Below are 18425 nucleotides of genomic sequence, written 5' to 3'. Positions count from 1 at the left end.
CAGCTCGATATTTTATTTATAAAAAAAGTTCTTAGGTTTAAAAAAACATTCAGTGAACTGAAAAAGTGAGGTCGGTAATATAGGTATTTAGCTGTGTCACATTCCCTTAAATAAAACTGTTTAGAATATTTCCTTATATAATTTTTAAAATGTGTTTTATTAGAGAAACGATGCTGCAAGCTCTGCGTGGAGTGATAACGCCTTCTGGAGATAAAATGACAGAACCTTTGAAGAAACAAGTCTTTGTAACTTTGACTGGAATGCTGGGACATCCGGAGGACGTGACGAGGAGTGCGGTGGCAGGTTGTTACGGAGCACTCTTGAGGTGGCTGAGTCCTGACCAGCTAACGGCGGCACTGAATGATCATTTGTTATGTACGCATTACATTCTCTGAACCTATATTTCTCATTCTCTTGCCAGTTTAATAGTAACTTTTAATTGTGGTTTTCTGTACAGGCAATGATGTAAATGCCGACTGGATGCTGCGACATGGTCGCTCAGCGGCTCTTTTTGTAGCACTCAAAGAAGCCCCAGCTACAATTTACACCGAAAAGGACAAAGAACGAGTGTGCAAAGTTATGCTTTCTTACCTGTCTGCTGACAGGACTCAGATTGCTATGAACGGAGTGCGTGCGTGTGGATACCTTTTCCAGTATCTAATGCTCGAGGGTCTACCAATTCCACAACAAGTTCTGACACCCTTTGTTAGAGTGAGTAGTTAGCTCTGTTTAAGATAAGAGACCATTTACTTTGGAAATCTGACTGATTATAAATTTTGCAAGGAATTTGTAGTATCAGAGATAGTAACCACTGATCAGTAGAGATATTTTTTCACCTCCCATGAAAATATTAATAAATACTTTCCATGGTGGCCACCAACCCGGGAGAACCGCGAGAAAATCGGGAGAAACTTTTACCGGGAGAAAACCGGGGATAACGTCGGGAAAGAAATATTACACCGGGAGATTTCTCGTATTTCATCATTTGTGCGTTTTGTAATTTTTTTAAAGTTACAAATTAGAAAGCATATAATTTTCAAAGTGTGTAGAATAATTAAAATTTAAAGGTTCACAATTTTTCGCGTTTTGAATGTCACTTAATACTACGTGGTATGATACTTATTAAAAAAAATATCTATCATCTTTAAAATTTCTATCATTTCAATTAAAAAATTATGGCTTTGAATTTTTAATTCTCGGAGGTTTCAAATTAAAAATTTCACAATATTGTAGTTTCAAATTAAAATAATTATTCAAAATGACAAGACCATTTCGCTATTAAATATCCCAAACTTTCATATTAAAGGCTTTGGTCAAAAAAAAAGAGTGAAATTCCAGAAAAAATCCTACTTGCAATGTTTTTAATGAGAAAGTTTCGTTAAGGAGTCCTTTTTGACATATCAAAAATTCTAGAACAAATCAATTACCAAACCGGGGTTTTTTCTTGAAAACAGTTCTAAAAGTTACTTTTGCGTGGACGGATAATTCCCATTGCATTTTAGAGCAAAATGTCTAACAGAAAAAAGAAAGAAAACAAAATTCTGAACAAATTTTGTAAAAAAAAAAAAATCCGCTAACTTCTATTGATTCCGAGTTATGATATATTGAAAAATTCTCATTTTTTTTTAATTTTCATTGAAAAATCATTAAATTTAAAAAAACACTCTGTATCATTGCAAATAATTACTGCACAGAAAAGTGTTCCACAGGTGAGTGAAACTAGGCTCAATTTGACGTAACTACAAAAAAAGAACAATATCCTACCTATGATAGGTCATGAGTTATGACCCCTCAATGTTGTACATTTTTGCCTGTTTTTACGGGCAAAAAAGTGGAATTTAGTTTTTTTCTTATAAATCATGTCAAGTTCAGTTTACGTCGATTGTGCCAGAGGATGAAATAGGAGTCTACAAAAATCTGCGTATATTAAAAAACAAAGTCTTTTAGACCTATTATTTTGGGAATTGTAAGATTTCAAAAATATCATTTTTTTTGTATTTTTGACTAAAATCGAAGAAGTTGTGTTTTTGGAACATACCTCATTTCCTGTGGATCCCACCACAAAGTTGCTAGAGAATAAGTACCGTAAATAAGTCACAAATAAGTCTCTATGATACATTTATCATGTATAATACGTCTTTTGACATTGATAAATAAATAATTATTTATAACAAAAACTTGCTGTCTACTTATATTTACTTTTTGGCCATTTTTTAGCATTTTTGTAGCAAAAAAGTAATCATAATTGATTAAAAATGCGATATATATTTTTTATTAATAAACCAACAAGTTTTTTAATAATAAACAAATAGTTTTTTAATAATTATTTCTTATAAAATCTTGTCATAATCACTTTTGAATACTTTTGTAGCACGAAGGCTTTATAATTAATTAAAAATGTGATATATATTTTTTATCAATGAAGAAATATCACAAGTGTCTTGGAGGTAAGTATAAAATTGATTGCAGAAAAATAATTTATTAGAAAAATTTGTTATAAACAATTATTTAAAAAACAATTTGTTTATCTGTAAAAAATATATATCACATTTTTAATAAATGATAAGTACTTTTTTGCCACAAAAGTAGTCAAAAAGTAATCAACAATGTTTATAGCAATATTTTGTTATAAACAAAAATATTTGCTTATGGATAAAAAACGTATTACATATTTTTTATCAATTACGATGACTTTTTATGCCACAAAAATGCTAAAAAATGGCCAAAAAGTAAACATAAGTAGTGTCAAAGGACGTAGTATACATGATAAATGAATCATATACACTTATTTGTGATGAAAATTCCGAAATATGACCGTAGTTCTACTTTACGGTACGCTCAGGTACCTCTATGCATGAAGAGTGCACTTTCCAAGTGCAATTTTCCAATCCCGTGACCTATTTGAGCTAGGACACTTTTTTTTATCTTACGCTAAACTTGCTCCACTTTCATTTATTCTCTAGCAACTTTGTGGTGGGATCCACAGGAAATGAGGTATGTTCCAAAAATACAACTCAAAGTCAAAAATGCAAAAAAATGATATTTTTGAAATCTTACAATTCTCAAAATAATAGGTCTAAAAGACCTTTTTTTAGATATACGCAGATTTTCGTAGACTCTATTTCATCCTCTGGCAAAATCAACGTAAACTGAACTTGACAGCATTTATTTGAAAAAAACTAAAGTCCACTTTTTTGCCCGTAAAAACAGGCAAAAATGGCCAACATTGAGGGGCCATAACTCATGACCTATCATAGGTAGGATATTGTTCTTTTTTTTTTAGTTACATCAAATTGAGTCTAGTTTCACTCACCTGTCGAACACTTTTCCGTGCAGTAATTATTTGTAAAGATACACAGTGTTTTTTGAAACTTAGTGATTTTTCGACGAAAATCCAAAAAATGGGGATTTTTCAATATATCATAACTCGGAATCAATAGAAGTTAGCGATTTTTTTTTTACAAAATTTGTTCAGAATTTTGTTTTCTTTCTTTTTTCTGTTGGACATTTTGTTCTAAAATGCAATGGGAATTATCCGTCCACGCAAAAGTAACTTTTAGAACTGTTTTCAAGAAAAACCCCCGGTTTGGCAATTGATCTGTTCTAGCATTTTTCATATGTCAAAAAGGACCCCTTAACGAAACTTTCTCATTAAAAACATTGCAAGTAGGATTTTTTTCAAATAATTGAAATTTGAAAGAATTTGATCATAAAAAAGTTTTAATATCGCCATTTTTGGTGACTATAAATTTTTTCATTTAAAAATGAAATTTAGTTTGAAAGTTTGTTTTTGTATAATTCGATTCATTCTTTTATTTTATACAAATTTATCTAATTAGCTTTGATATCAAATTATAATCTCGTTATGTAACAACAATTTAAAACTCTAGAATTTCAGAAGCTTTGACTTTAAAAGATTCAATTTAGTTTTCAATATTAATTTGTCAAATATTGATCGCTTTGAATTTAGAGTTGTTTAAATTGAAAAGTTTTTAATTTTCAAATATTTAATTTTGAAGGCTATTAAATATAAGTAAAACAATTTCAATTTCTCTGAATTTTCAATGATCTAATCTTAAAATATTCAATTTCTAAAGTTTTAACATTGCCCTATTTTCTAAATTTTTAATCTGAAATCATTCTATTTCGTGATTCTTCAATTCAAAATAAAATTGTTTACTTTGCTGATGCTTATCCATTTCCGCAATTGATCATATATGTGAAAAAACTGGTTTTCGCGAAGTAAGTTAATTTTTCCTAAACAGGGAGAAAGCACGAATATTTACCGGAAGAATCGGGAGAAAGACGTGAGAGGGAAATTTGAAAAATAGTGGCGATGAGGAAGATCTTTTTTCAGAAAAAATTTAATTTGAAAATGTTCTAATTGATGCTCCATCTAGTCTGAAAAGACGTTAATAAGTTCTGTTATTTGAAGAGTTCACTTATCGATATTGTTGATTTCTATTCTTCTTTCTTCTTCTTATTCTATTTCTAATCGGAAGTTCTGTGATTCGATTCTCAGTGGAGCGACGGAGATCTTTTTTTTTTTGAGTCAAAATTTAATTCAAAAAATGATTACCAATTTTTAATATGAAGGGGTTTTACCTTGTTATACACATTTTTAGAATAACTTTAATTGTTATATAAATTATTCAATTGATTTTTGTAAAATTTCATGCAGTTAGTTTGTAAAACTTGAATACTTATTTCGTGATATTTTTGTTTCTCTAGTCAATGAATAACAACAGCAATGACGTGAAGCAATTGCTAGCAAGGGTGTGTATACATCTCGCGCGGAATATACCATCTGAAAAAATGTCCCCGGATCTACTGAAGTCACTACTTCCCATGTTAGTCAATGGCACTAAAGAGAAGAACGGCTATGTTAAAGCTAACAGTGAACTCGCTCTCATTGCAGTTCTAAGGTTAAAGCAGGGCGATGAAGAACACCAGGTATGCATATATTCTAAAATTTACTGTTTTATATAATAAAAAATTAATATTTGAAGCTAATGGGCTATTTAATTAATTCTTCCCCCTCATAGAGGAAGCTTTGTAGTGGTAAATATTACGAAAAAATTTTAATTCTTTTAACTGAACATTCCTCAATTTGAAAGTGTCCTATACAAATGACCTCCAGAAAATTTTAATTTCCAGGGAAAGAACATCCGTAATTGTTTATTTTTTTTATTTTTTTTTTTTTGAAATTCAAATTGTAACACATGCCACCGGTCACTTCAAAATCTCATTTAATTAACATGGAGAAATTTTGGATTTTCGAAAAATTGATCTCATACCTCAGGGTTTGATCGAAACGTACCAAATTTATTAGTTGTTGAAGAGGAGTGTATACGAGATAACACCATACTAATAAATTTTATTTTTAACTCACTCGTATCCCCCCCCCCCCTACAACGCACAAAATATGACTAAAAAATGTAAAAAAACTACATTTTTACGTATTATTAATTTTAAGCAATTTTTGTCTTCTTTTCTTATGCAAATAATTACTGAGAGACAATTTGAATATGTCTAATGTATTTTTAAAAATTTTTAATTGTTTAAATAAATCTAATTTATTTAATCAGTTACTTATTCCCATACAACGTAAAAAATCGTATTTTCTGAATGAAATGTAATAGTCAGTTATTGTTCAGAATGTTACATTTCTTTAAAGCAATATGTAATTATTCAAACAATTAACTATTGTTTATATTCAAAATTTCTAAAATTTAAGCCAGAGATGTCCATGTCATTTTTAGTTTCCATAAATGTTGTTAGTTATTGCTAGTAGAATTACGCTGACCAGACTGTCCGAGAACTTCATTTTCAAAATCGGTGATCGTTAATATTCAAATGTCAGCATTTCAATATTGTAACACTTTCAATATAAAATCTTTTATAAACGGAATAAAACAGTATTTCGGATACAAATTGAAAATGTTGAAACTTATTAACTTATATAAAAAACTATGTCTTTTCTATTATAAAAGATGACTTTTGAACAAAATACTTTAATTTTCAACAAAATAATAATAGTTTATATTTTAGTCAGAAAGGATGAAACTTTTACAAACAAAAAAATAATAATTTCAAGTCCAAAAATACGGATTTTCAACAAATAAAGATTTTTTACTTAAGAAATAAATAAAAGGTTATTTAAATTGTTAAATCTTCAAGCCAAAAGACGAATTTTATCTATAAAAACTGTATTTTCAAATAAAAAATATGACTTCAGAAAAAAAATTAATTTTCCACGAAACTGATGCATTTTTAACCAACAAGAATGAAATTTCAAACCAAGAAGTTTATTATTATTTTTTTTTTTTTGCCAAAAAAGCAAAATTTTCAAATAAATAAGTTAATTTAAAAAAAAAAGATTTTTCACTAAACAGTTCAATTTCCAACCAAAGACATAAGCAATTCTATCACAAAATAAATGTTTAAGAATTTAGTTTAACTTTTCCCACTATGTTGAATTTTCAATTAAAAAATGTTCAACAAAATAGTTAAAATTTTAACCAAAGAGATGAGTTTTCAATTAAAAATATAAATCTCTAACAAAAAAGATTGTGGTTTCAAATTTCGGACAATTACAATACTTTCTCAATCATAATTGATTTGAATATAGAAATAATTTCTTAACAAAGTGATTCAAACAAATATTTCATACAAAGTAGTTGAATACTCAAGAAAATAAGAAGAATTTTTAACCAAGAAGTTGAATTTTGCTTTAAAAAAAACAAGGAAATTTCTGCTAAAACATACGATTTTTTAAATAAAAAATATAAATTTTCAACGAAAAAGGGTATTTTTCTGTTAAAAAAGATTTCAGTTGACTTTTCACGATAAGAATGTGGGTTTTCAATCCGAAAAGACGAATTTTTAACCAAAAAGAATTACTTTTTATCAATATTGTTGAATCATCTACCAAATAGTTGCGTTTTTATCCAAAAAAGATTAAATTTCTCCTAAAACAGAAGAATTTTTATGTAAAGAAACAAATTGGTTTAAATGTTTAAATTTTCATGCAAAAAAAAATTCCACTTGACTTTTAAAGTTTAAAATATGAATTAATTAACAAAAGATAAGTTTCTACGAAAAAAAATCAAATTTTTAATGCAATTAATAGTTGATTTTTTACCAAATAGTTGTATTTTTATCCATGAAAGATGTAATTTGTACTAAAATAAATGCAATTTTAACAAAAAACAAAAAACTTTTTTTTTTAAGTTGAACTTTCATACAGAAAAGATTTTAGTTCATATTCAATATCAAAATATCAATTTTAAACAAAAAATAAATTTTTTACAAAATAGTTAAATTTTCCACAAAAATAGAATTTTCAAACATGAAGTATGACTTTTTAACAAAATAGTTTAATTTTGAAATAAACAGTTGTATTTTCATCCAAGAAACGTGAAATTTCTGCCAAAGCAAGTTAATTTTAAAATTAAAAATACAAATTTTCAAAAAAGAATTAAATTTTCAACTGAACTGCATTTTTATTCAAGAAAGCTGAAATTTCTTCTAAAACAGATGAATTTTAAAAAAACTTAAAAAAAATAGGAAAATTTTTATCCACAGAAAATTCCAGTTCACTTTCCAACAACAAAATAATAATTGTAAACAATAAGTTAATTTTCTGCAAAATATTCGAATTTTTAACCAAAAAAAGTATGACTTTTTAACAAGTTTGTTAATTTTCCAACCAAGCAGTTACATTTTTGTATAAGGAAAATGAAAATTCTACTAAAGCAGGGGAATTTTTAAATAAAAAAGACAAATTTTCAAAAAAAGTGTTTTCATCCAAAATAGGATTTCAGCCACAAAATCCCCAACATCAGAATAAGAATTTTAAACAAAGGGTTAATGTTTTACGAAAAGAGTTGAATTTTCAACCAAAAAGGATTTATTTTTAAGAAAATGGTTAAATTTTCGATAAAATAATAAAATTTATAACTTAAAAGATAATCTTTAGGAGAAAGTTTTTGCGTATTTGCGGTCCCCTATTTAATACCGTACCTTTAAATATTTAATTTTCTTTTGTTACAGCGATGCATTGCTCTCCTGGACGCCGGAGCGAAGGAATCCCTCTCAGATGTAGTTAGTAAAGTTTTACGAAAGGTGCTCTCCCAACCAGAAGGCAAGATAGAGGAACTAGATGATACGTTACTCACGTGAGAGATATTTCACTTTCTGGGGCTTTCTAATCGTAATTTCTGTTCTATTTCTGATCAGAAACTCACATGTAGTCATCCTCACGAACCCAACTACACCTACTATGTGCGTTCTAATTCCGACCTAGACTCGAAATTAGTCAAATCGATCTCCTACCTCCGCGAGCAATTGAACAGCATCAAATGCAAATCTTCGTCGATGGCGCTCAAGCTGCTCAAGCTGCGATGCTTGAGAAGTACAAGAAACGATACTGAATCCGAGAGCATTCGAAATAACTCTCGTTGGAGGATTATCTTTCAAAACTTAGACGCGGAGACTGCAGGTCTTCGTAGAAAGCGAACTTTTCCTCGAGACTTGACTGATGGCTCTATATCTTTAATTCGAGACCATACACCACCGTCAATTAAAGACTTGGCACCTGAAAACCTTCCTCATCTATCTCAAGATTTTCCACCTTCTACTCAAGATTCCCTTGCATTAATCAAATCCAAATCGGAGTTTAATCGAGAAGGACCGAGTCACACTTTTATAAACGACCTTCTAGTCAAAGAATATTGGCAAATCTCGACTAACTCTCGATGTCAATACTTGATTTATCCCTCGAGGAGAAACCCTTCGAGATTTTCGGAAAATCCACTCAAGCTGTCTCTCAGATTTTGCGCGAGCAGCGATCAGTCGCGAACCTTTTTCCCGCCATGATAGCATTTCCAATCTGTATATTACGTTAAAAGCGAAAAAAAATTCAAATCCGTTTTATTGTGTGATAAGTGTGGAGTGATACGAGCAATCGCGTTAACGCGCACTCGAGTTTTACTGTTGTAGATGGCGCTCGGAAAAGTCTAAAAGACTACTCGCGTTTTACAATACTCCACGAAATTGAAGTTCTGAAGCCAAAAATCAAAGTGTTGGGTTTGGAGAAGTTACTTGTTGAACCTGATGATAGCACTTGATTGTTGAATTGTGTATTGATCAACAGAATTTTTTATTGCTAAATATGTTTTTATATTGATAGGCAGAATTTTGTATTGATGATTGTTCCATTTTCTTTATCTGCGTTTTGTAGTGCATTTTCAGTGTGAGTTTTTAATAACTAGCATCTTGCCAATTTCTGAAAGGCAATTATAACAGGTTCGATTTGTCACTCTGATCCTCCGTTGAGCACTTCTGGACTCTTCATAAAACTTCTCCAAGATAGTGTAAAATGTCTTTTAACGTTAAATTTTGGAGTGTGAAGTTTGAAGGTTTTCACCATGATTTACGGTTTAGATTTTCTTGACTTGAGATTTTTGAATAATTTAAACCTTTTTCACTGTTCAATTATAAATTTGCAATTCATAAGATTTTTAGATTGTCAAATTTCAATTCTGGAAGGGGAGGAAATTCTTTTCTTCAAAGTTTGAAGCAATATAGCTTGGAGTGCTGAAGTGCCTCTAGATTTTGATGAGGACAACTCCTGTGGCTTATTTTGAATTCTTAAATCTCTTTTCTACCCAAAAAGCCCCAAGACTGCAAAGAGCATGCGCATAAAACGTGAAAATTCCTATAAACCTGATTTTGTTGTACAGCGAAACAGAAACTGGATTCGATCAAGAAACCTTATATTGTTGAAAGTATTCTTACATCCATGAAAAATCCCATTTTCTTTTCTCTGAATTAGAAATAAATACCAAATAAAAGTAAATTCAGTTGGTACTGATAATGTTAAATTTATTTAATGATATTCTCTGATTTTTTTATATCGTTTCCAGTTTCTGCAAAAAAAAACCTCGATTTGTATTTTTGTAGAATCTTGTATATTCATTTTCTCTGAATCACTTACTAATTTCGTAAAAATTTGGTGATTAATTCGCGAAATCCGAGGTACAACTTCCGGCACTGTAAATAATCGAAAGCACAATGGACCCCAGAATTTTTGAAGCAAACTGGAAAAAAGAGTCAACTAGTGGATACAAAAAATGGTATTAACTAAATCAGTTTTTTGTTAATGATTTTCTGCTATCTTATTTTTTGATTCGATTAACTCAGAACAACGTAAATATTTCTTATTAATAGAAATTATATTGAGTCAAATATGTCGTCTGAGGCTGAAACTTTAATCTGGATTCTCCGTTTCGACAATCCTATTTTCTTACTTTTCTAAAATCCTCGTACATTTTAAAAAATATCACAGTATTAGGATTTCACGAAATTAGCATCATCCAAGTACATAATGAATGTGTACTATCGGTGTCAAGCGTGCTTAGATATTCTAGAGTCTCTCGTCATAGTTTTAATATTCATTTAATTTTTACTGTATATTGATTGAACCTTATATAAAAGTCAAAGGAGAAACTTGTTTTCAATGTTACACTAGACTTTTTTTAAAAAATAAAACAAAAATTGTAGTGGTTAACGTTAAAAAACGCTTTAAAGAATTCTCGGGATATCCAAGCAATAAAGAAAGGAAATCGAGTGATAAAACTGTGGAAAAGAAGTGAACCTTTTAGTTTCTTATTAACGATCCTACATGAGTATGAACATTTATTTATCATATGTCTATTTTCTTTAGATTTGTTAGTTATGTATGAATGAAGGAGTGTGATATTTAATATCATAAAAAGAAAGATGCTCTGAAGAACATGATTTTTATTACTACCCTTTCACTAAATACAATAGTACATACCTAGACAGGGTGGCCGCTGGACCGGGAAATGGCCGGGAATTTTTTGGGAACGGGAAAAACCGGGAAATGACAGTGAATTTATGTCTTGGCCGAGAATTTTACAAATCTTTAGAAGAAAAATCTGTCCAAGTTCGATTTCAAAAGTTTTTAAAAGTAGTTTTCTTAATTATATTTTTTTAATTATGATATCATTCAGTTCACAATATCTAATTCGAAAATCTTTTACTTAAAAAATTTTCCATTTTAGATTTTTATTTTTAAGCTTACATTTTTAATTTAAATAATTTTATAATGCAGTCCTGAAGACTTAAAACAAGTAAAAAATAAAAGCGTTTGAAGTTGATAATTTTGGGTAAGAACCATTTGTATTTCATCAACAGTAAATAAAATATTTTCAGAATAGATCTGTACTTTAAGTATTAACAATTGAATAATACTTGATTCGGGAAAAAGATTCGGAATCCGTTAAAAATGTAAGAACTTTCAGATTTTAACGTTAAAAATTGAACTGTTTCGATTCGAAAGTCTTGGTTATTGAAAAAAACGTAAACGTCAGGTTGAAATCTCATAAACTATTTTCAACTTAAAAATAACTTCATAATTATATATGCGTAATTAAAGAATTTAATTAAATTTGAAATATTTTTTCAGTCTAAAATATTTAATTTTGAACACAATCAATTTTTAGTTTTTTAATTAAGATAAAGGATAATTATTTAATATTTAGAAACATTTGACTATTTATTTGAAACGAATAATTAAAACCAAATATTTAAAAGTATACAAATTGAAACTGAATTATTTGACATGGAAAACCTTAAATCGTTAAAATTTCGAAGAACTTTTAAGCTTTGAAAGTTACAATTTTAATTGTCATTTTCAAAAGAATTTTTATTTGTAAGTGAAATCGTTAATCTTTGATCTATAAATAACAATTTTAAACTTATTATTTGTAATAATAATTGGATTAATTTTAAGAAATATTTAGAAGGTTTGAATAGATTCAGGATTAATTAAAAATTTTTTTAAATTATTTTAAATAATTTAACTAACTATTTGTACCGGCAAAATTCGGCTATTTGTACTGAAATTTCTATGCAAATAGCAACAGTCTAATTTAAAAGAAAATGTAAATTTTTGCATATTTCAGAAAAAAATGTTAGAAGCTTTTTAAGCAGGGCTTCAAAAGAATAAAAAAAGGAGTTTCTTGACATTCTTAGGAAAATTGAAAATCATTTTTCATTTTGAAAAAATATTAAAAAAGATTTAAAAAGATTTCCAAAATTGTCAAAAAATAATCTGGAAGATTTCAAAGTTTTGTTTTTTTTATTTGCAGGATTTTCTAAAAATTGTAGGAAAAATTTGATTAATTTTGACAGACATTAGAAGTTCGTAAAAAAATTTGAAAAATAATTTAAAATTTTTTAAATTTAAAAAAATTTTTAGATTTCTCAAGATTTTGAAATACAGTTTTGAAACTTTTCAAGGGGGGTTTAAACTATTTAAGATGAAAATAATTGAAGAAGTGTTCTGTTTTAAATCAATTTAATTTTTAATGTTTCTAGCTTAAAGTTGCTTTAATTAATATAATTTTAGAGTTCATTGATTGATTCTTTCATTTATAGAGCATTGGAAATTATAATGTAGATATATATTTTTAGAATTGAATCTGAATCTTTGAACTCTACATAATTTATAAAAGTACTTCCATTTTATATATTTTTATTTTTATTGAACATTTGAGAAAAAAGTTTTTGAATTAAAAAACTTTTAAGTTCAATGTTAAGAGTTTAAAACTCAAGAGTTCCATTTTCAGTGCTTTAATTTGTAGATTACTTTTTATTGCTTGAAATGGAAAAATGTTTACTTTTAAAATTCAAATTTTTTAAGTTTTGCTGGTCGTGAAAAATGTTTGCGAACCGGGAAATGACCGGCAATTTTTATCGTCGATTAAAACGGCCACCCTTTTAGATTAAAACATACTTTATACGCTGATATTGATTCAAATGAATAGTGAACCAGTTGAATCCATTTGAGATCAAGCAGACTCTAGTCTCTACACTTCAAGTCGCAGAATCTTTCTGAGAAGAAATATCAAGGTGGCCGCTGGACCGGGAAACCGGGAATTTTTTAGACCAAGAAAAACCGGGAAATGACAGTGAATGTATTTTTTTTTACTGATAATTGTACAAATAGTAGAATGAAAATCTGCCAAAGTTCGATTAAAATTTGTTTGTTAATAATTAGTTGAATTTTTATCCACTTTAATTATGATTTGATTTAGTTTATAATGCGTAATTCAAAACTCCCATATTTAACAAAATTTTACATTTTAGATTTTTATTTTTAACTTCAAGAAAATATTAAAGCAGGCTTGGAGGATTTGAACAATTAAAAATTAAAATCGTTTGAAACTGAACATTTTTTATTTAAAAATTTTTACTGAATCTGTTCGAAATTTAACAATTTCCATAGTTCAGCGTTAAAAATTAAATTGGCTCAATTCAAAGGCCTTAGCTGTAAAAAAATGTAAATAATTTGAAACTGAATTGTTTGAAATAGATATCCTTGAATTTGTTAAATTTCAAGGAAATTTTAAACTTTGATCGTAATGGCTTTAATTGTTCTATTTAAAAAATAAATAATTTGTAAGTCAAATTGCTGAATTTTGATGTATAAATAGCAACTGAACACTTATTCTTTCTAGAACAATTCGTATAATTTTTAAAGATTTTTAGAGGTTTTGAAAAGATTCATCAATAATTTAAAACTTTAAATGATTTCAAATAATTCAAAGAAAGTATGTGTTCCGAGTAAATTTGAACAAAAAATGCATAAGCTTTTAAGAATTGTGGAAGGCTTCAAAAGACTAAAATCATTTTCTTAAGATTGCTAAGAAAATTTAAAATGATTTTTTATTTTGATAAATTATTTAAAATTCGAATCATTTTTACAGATATTTAGAAGTTGTGAAAAACTTTTTAAAATAATTTTAAATTAGAAACAAATCGAAACAACATGTATATTTTTTAAGATTTCCAAAGAAAATTCGAAGCTTTTTAAAGATATATAAATGATTTAAAATAAAAATAATTACACTTCAAATGTAACAATTGTTTAGTTTAAAATATTTAATGGTTCAAGTTTTGATGTTTGTAGCTTAAATTTAGTTAAAATACTATAATTAATTTTTTTCAATTTATTGAAACATTCTTTAATTTAGAGCATTGAAACTGATAACATGGATTTACATTTTTGAAACTGAATCTGGATCTCTACAATTTATAAAAGTTAAAAATTCTCAATTTTTCAGTTTAAATGCATTTAATTTAAAATTATTAAATGGAGAGCTGCATTATTTTTCAATTCATTTTTCATTGATTCAAATGGAAAAATTATTTTTAAAGTCCGAATTTTTTAATTTAATTGGCCCTGAGAAATGTTTTTAGAACAAATGAGGATACACGTATTTTTTCGATTTGAAAAAATCCTTACCTCCGAAGTTGTGCGTTATTTGAATTTTGAAGTTTGTTTCTTAAAAAAATTCATACTTATACTTTTTGCCAACTTTTGGCTAATTTATCGCTTTATCAGGAAGATATATGGATTTTATGCTGAATAAACCGTGCTGTAGCCAGGAAGCTGTTTTACGTAAAATCTAATTTTTCTCTGATACTATGTAAGATATAAAAACAATGTCAAAAAAAGAAATTTTTCACTAAAAATATTTACATTCTATATGAATAAAAATAGCAATATCGCTATGCTATAATTAAAAAATTTCATTAAATTTACTTATGTCTGTAATCAGGTTATGCAAACAGATGTATTATTCAAAGCGATACACTGAAGATAACAAAAATTTTCCTCTATTATTTTCAGTAAAACCTTTTTTCATGTAGTCAATAGTTTAAGAGTTATACTATTTTTTACGATGAAAATAAAAGGTTCCTCGTATTTTTTCTAATTTATGATGAAAATTGTTGATTTTTCATAATGCACTTTTATAACAGGCTCAGAGATATTGGGAAAACTACAGCTATTATTTCATTTTTGCTCTAAAAGTTTTTCGCAAGTAATTAATTAATAATCTGGGGGCTTCTCTGAATCAGGAATATATGGATGTAACCAGCGGCAAGTCATATTTGCGGCATCTCTAATATTTGAAAAAGTTTGAAGTCCATAAACAATTCTCACAAATTGGTTGTGAGACTTAAGTGCTTTATGTGACCAATCACAGCGATCTATTCCCTAACCCCACGAGATATTAGAAAATGCAAAGGGGTAGGAGTGTAGCCTACATTATTTCTGTAAATTGCTAATTTTTTACGGAATTCACTTTTTTGAAAATGAGAAATGCCGCTTGTCGCTTAACTGTTAAAAATGTTTGGAATTCTAACACTTCTGCAATATAAACGTAAGGTAAAATTGAAAACATTGTATTGGAATGACGAAATTGCAATACATGTATGTTTTGTAAATCGTAAAGTCACCGTCCAGCATTCCAATAAATTTATTAGAGCGTTTCTGAGACGAAAATTATGCACAAGGAAATCTCAGAACTAATAGAATTCAGGGAATTTCCCGAATTCAAAGAATTTCCGGAATTCACAACATTCGCGCAATTCTTGGAAATGAAGGAATTCACGAAATTGATGGAACGTGCGGAACTGACGGTATTCAAGGAATTTACGGAATTCATAAAGTTACAAAATTCACGGAAATCGCAGAATTCATGGCATTCAAGGGATTTATGGAAATCATGGAGTTAATTGAATTCCAGAAATTTGTCGAATTCAACGACTTTGTTGAAATGACGGAATTCATGGAAACGACGGAATTCATGGAAACGACGGAATTCATGGATTGCACGGAATTTATGAAATTAATGTAATTCACAGAAATGATGGAATTCAAGGAAAATATTGAATTCACGGAAAAGATTGAATTCACGGAATTCAATGAATTCAAGCAATTCGCGGAATTGACTGTAATCACGAAATTTATGGAATTAGAGAATTCACGGTATTCGAGGAAATATGGGAAATCGCAGAATTAATGTAAAATAAGGAATTCACAAAATTTATGGAATTAGCGGAATTCATGGAATACACGGGATTTACGGAATTCAATGAATTCATGGCAGTTGTGGAATTCCATGATTTCTATATATTTCGCAATTTCATTGAATTTCATTAACTCATTGAATGTGATGATTTCCTTGAATTTCGTGAAGTCCATCAATTCCTCGATTTCCTTGAATTTCGTAAATTAGTTGAATTTCTTGAATCGATTTAATTCCGTAAATTCCATCAATATCATTAATTCCATGAAATCCGTAAATTCCGGTCATTATATGAATTCTGCAAATTCTGTGAATTCAAAAATATTCCTTGAATTCCATAAATACGCGCGTTATATACAATATATTAACAAAATTTTGGCTCCGTCAGAAAGCTTTTTTTCGCCAGGAACAAGTTTTCTAAGAAATTGTTTAGACTTTTTTTAAATTTTTCGCTTCAACAGGTGTCGAGATATCCAGCGGTAAATATGATATAGAAGTGTTGCGGGCTACTGCACTTTTATTATAAAATTCCAATACATGTGAGGTACCATACCAATTCCAGCATTTGGAAACTACAACATTATGTATTGTAGTGTTACCTTACGTTTCGGAAATAAACTTCCAATACATTATTATTGGTAAGGAAAAACCTTATTTTGTCGACTGCTACCAGACTGTTTATTCGGTAATTTTATACATTACATGAAGTTTCGGAATCAGACCGATTCTCTCATCAGATGAAGGAATCGGTCTGATTCCGAAACATCATGTAATGTATAAAATTACCGAATAAATAGTCTGGAAGAAGTCGACAAAATAAGGTTTTTCCTTACCAATAATAATTAGTTGTTTCCCAGACGTGAAATTAAGAAATTTTACATCCCGAAATTCTTTACATAACTTTCAATACTGTAGTGTAAGTTTCCAACAGAAAATGTTGTCTACGTTTAAAAGACACCGAGCTCTTTATAATACCTCTTCAATAAAATATGTTTCGGTGTATTAAAGGCGTCGTTTTCACTGTTGAAGCCGATAGGGTAAAAACACCAGTAGTATTCTAAAAATCGTGGAAGTGAGCCACACCATTTTGACTATTGAAGGCTCTTAATCCTCGGGTTTTCGTCACATACATAATACGCCTACAAGGATTGTTTAAAGTAATATTTTAATTACATAATCTAAAGGCGAATATACCGGCTAGAATAGTGTTTTTTTCGGAAAATTTTCTTCTTGGTTTTTTTTTGTAGTATTAAATTGAGTTTTTGCGTCTATAAAACGCAACACCCAAGCCATTGCGTATGCTGAACTGCGTTAACCGGTCTAGTTTCAATTATCGTACAGGAATCTACAAGCCAAAACTACGCATCCTATCAAAAAGTGGTTGATAAAAAATGTGTAGATCTTTTTCAAATGCACAATTTTTGTGTACTCATCTTTTACCGTATTTTGTATAGTTTGGCCAAAAAATGTAATTTTTGGATTTTTCATTATTTTGTATGCTGTCAAAATTTGAATTTTTCAAGAAAATTCAAAATTTTGTTATGATAATCTTGTAGGACATTCAAAAAGCAACATTTTTCTTTTTTTGATTTTATGAATGAAGTCATAAGGCTAAATTGTTCGAATTTTTTGATACTATGAATAACCGTAGTCTCAAAACCGTAGTTATCAAAACGTCTCAAAACGTGGACATTTTACAAAAACTGGAGGGGGGGAGGTCCAATTTTACACCAATCTAATACCTCTAATAATACTAATACTTCCTTCCCCCTCCTTTTCTAAACCTCATTATCTTTGTCTTTTCTACATTTACATTCAGCTTTTTCCTATCTAAGTATTTCTCTAATTCTGTAATTAATCCTGCCATCCCTTCTTCATCCTCTGCCATCAACACTATGTCGTCTGCGCATGCCAGTGTATATATCTTTTCCTTCCCTATCCTAACTCCTCCCCAACCCTTTCTCCTCATTTCTTCTTCTATTTCTCCTCCGTTTAATAAGTCGAACGCCGCCTTTAAGTCCACAAACATTGCTATCATTGCCCCCTTTTCCCTTTTAATTCTCTTATTTACGAGATAGTTCAGAACATATATGTTGTCCATTACCCCCATTCCTTTTCTAAACCCTGCCTGATTCGGTGACTCGATCTTTTTTTCTTCAACTCCTATTTTCAATCTCTCCGACAAAATAGTTACATATCCTTTATACAGTTTTGGCATCAACGTCACCCCCCTATAATCTTGAACCTCCTCTCCCTTGCCTTTCTTTGCTATTGGTATAACTACTCCTTCTTTCCATAACTCTGGCCACCCCTCTCCTCTCCATACTCTATTACACATTATCCATGCTCATTCCTCTAGTTCCTCCCCTCCATATTTCCATACTTCATTTGGAATCTCATCTATACCAGGTGCCTTTCCATCCTTCATTATTCCTAAAACTTTAACTATTTCTTCCCTTGAAATTTCCTCTTCCTCATCTCTTTCTCTACCATATTTTCCTCCGTTTACAACTTTTC

The 18425-nt window shown here is 29.1% G+C and overlaps 1 protein-coding gene across 1 annotated transcript in view; it reads left to right on the top strand.

The window, feature by feature from the left end:
- Nucleotides 1–10530, top strand: part of LOC117167418 (eIF-2-alpha kinase activator GCN1) — a 45412-nt gene extending 34882 nt beyond the window's left edge. Inside the window, exons 9-12 of the mRNA XM_033352367.1 lie at nucleotides 164–375; nucleotides 458–711; nucleotides 4732–4953; nucleotides 8056–10530. Coding sequence (XP_033208258.1) covers nucleotides 164–375; nucleotides 458–711; nucleotides 4732–4953; nucleotides 8056–8184 — 817 coding nt within the window. The 3' untranslated portion in view covers nucleotides 8185–10530. The remainder of the gene's footprint in view (nucleotides 1–163; nucleotides 376–457; nucleotides 712–4731; nucleotides 4954–8055) is intronic.
- Nucleotides 10531–18425: the final 7895 nt, after the last annotated feature.

The sequence above is a fragment of the Belonocnema kinseyi genome, chromosome 1 (genome assembly GCF_010883055.1).
Source record: "Belonocnema kinseyi isolate 2016_QV_RU_SX_M_011 chromosome 1, B_treatae_v1, whole genome shotgun sequence".
Classification (NCBI taxonomy): Eukaryota; Metazoa; Arthropoda; class Insecta; order Hymenoptera; family Cynipidae; genus Belonocnema; species Belonocnema kinseyi.
The sequence above is the reverse complement of the archived record's forward strand: the minus strand, read 5'-3'. Positions and strand labels throughout refer to the sequence as shown.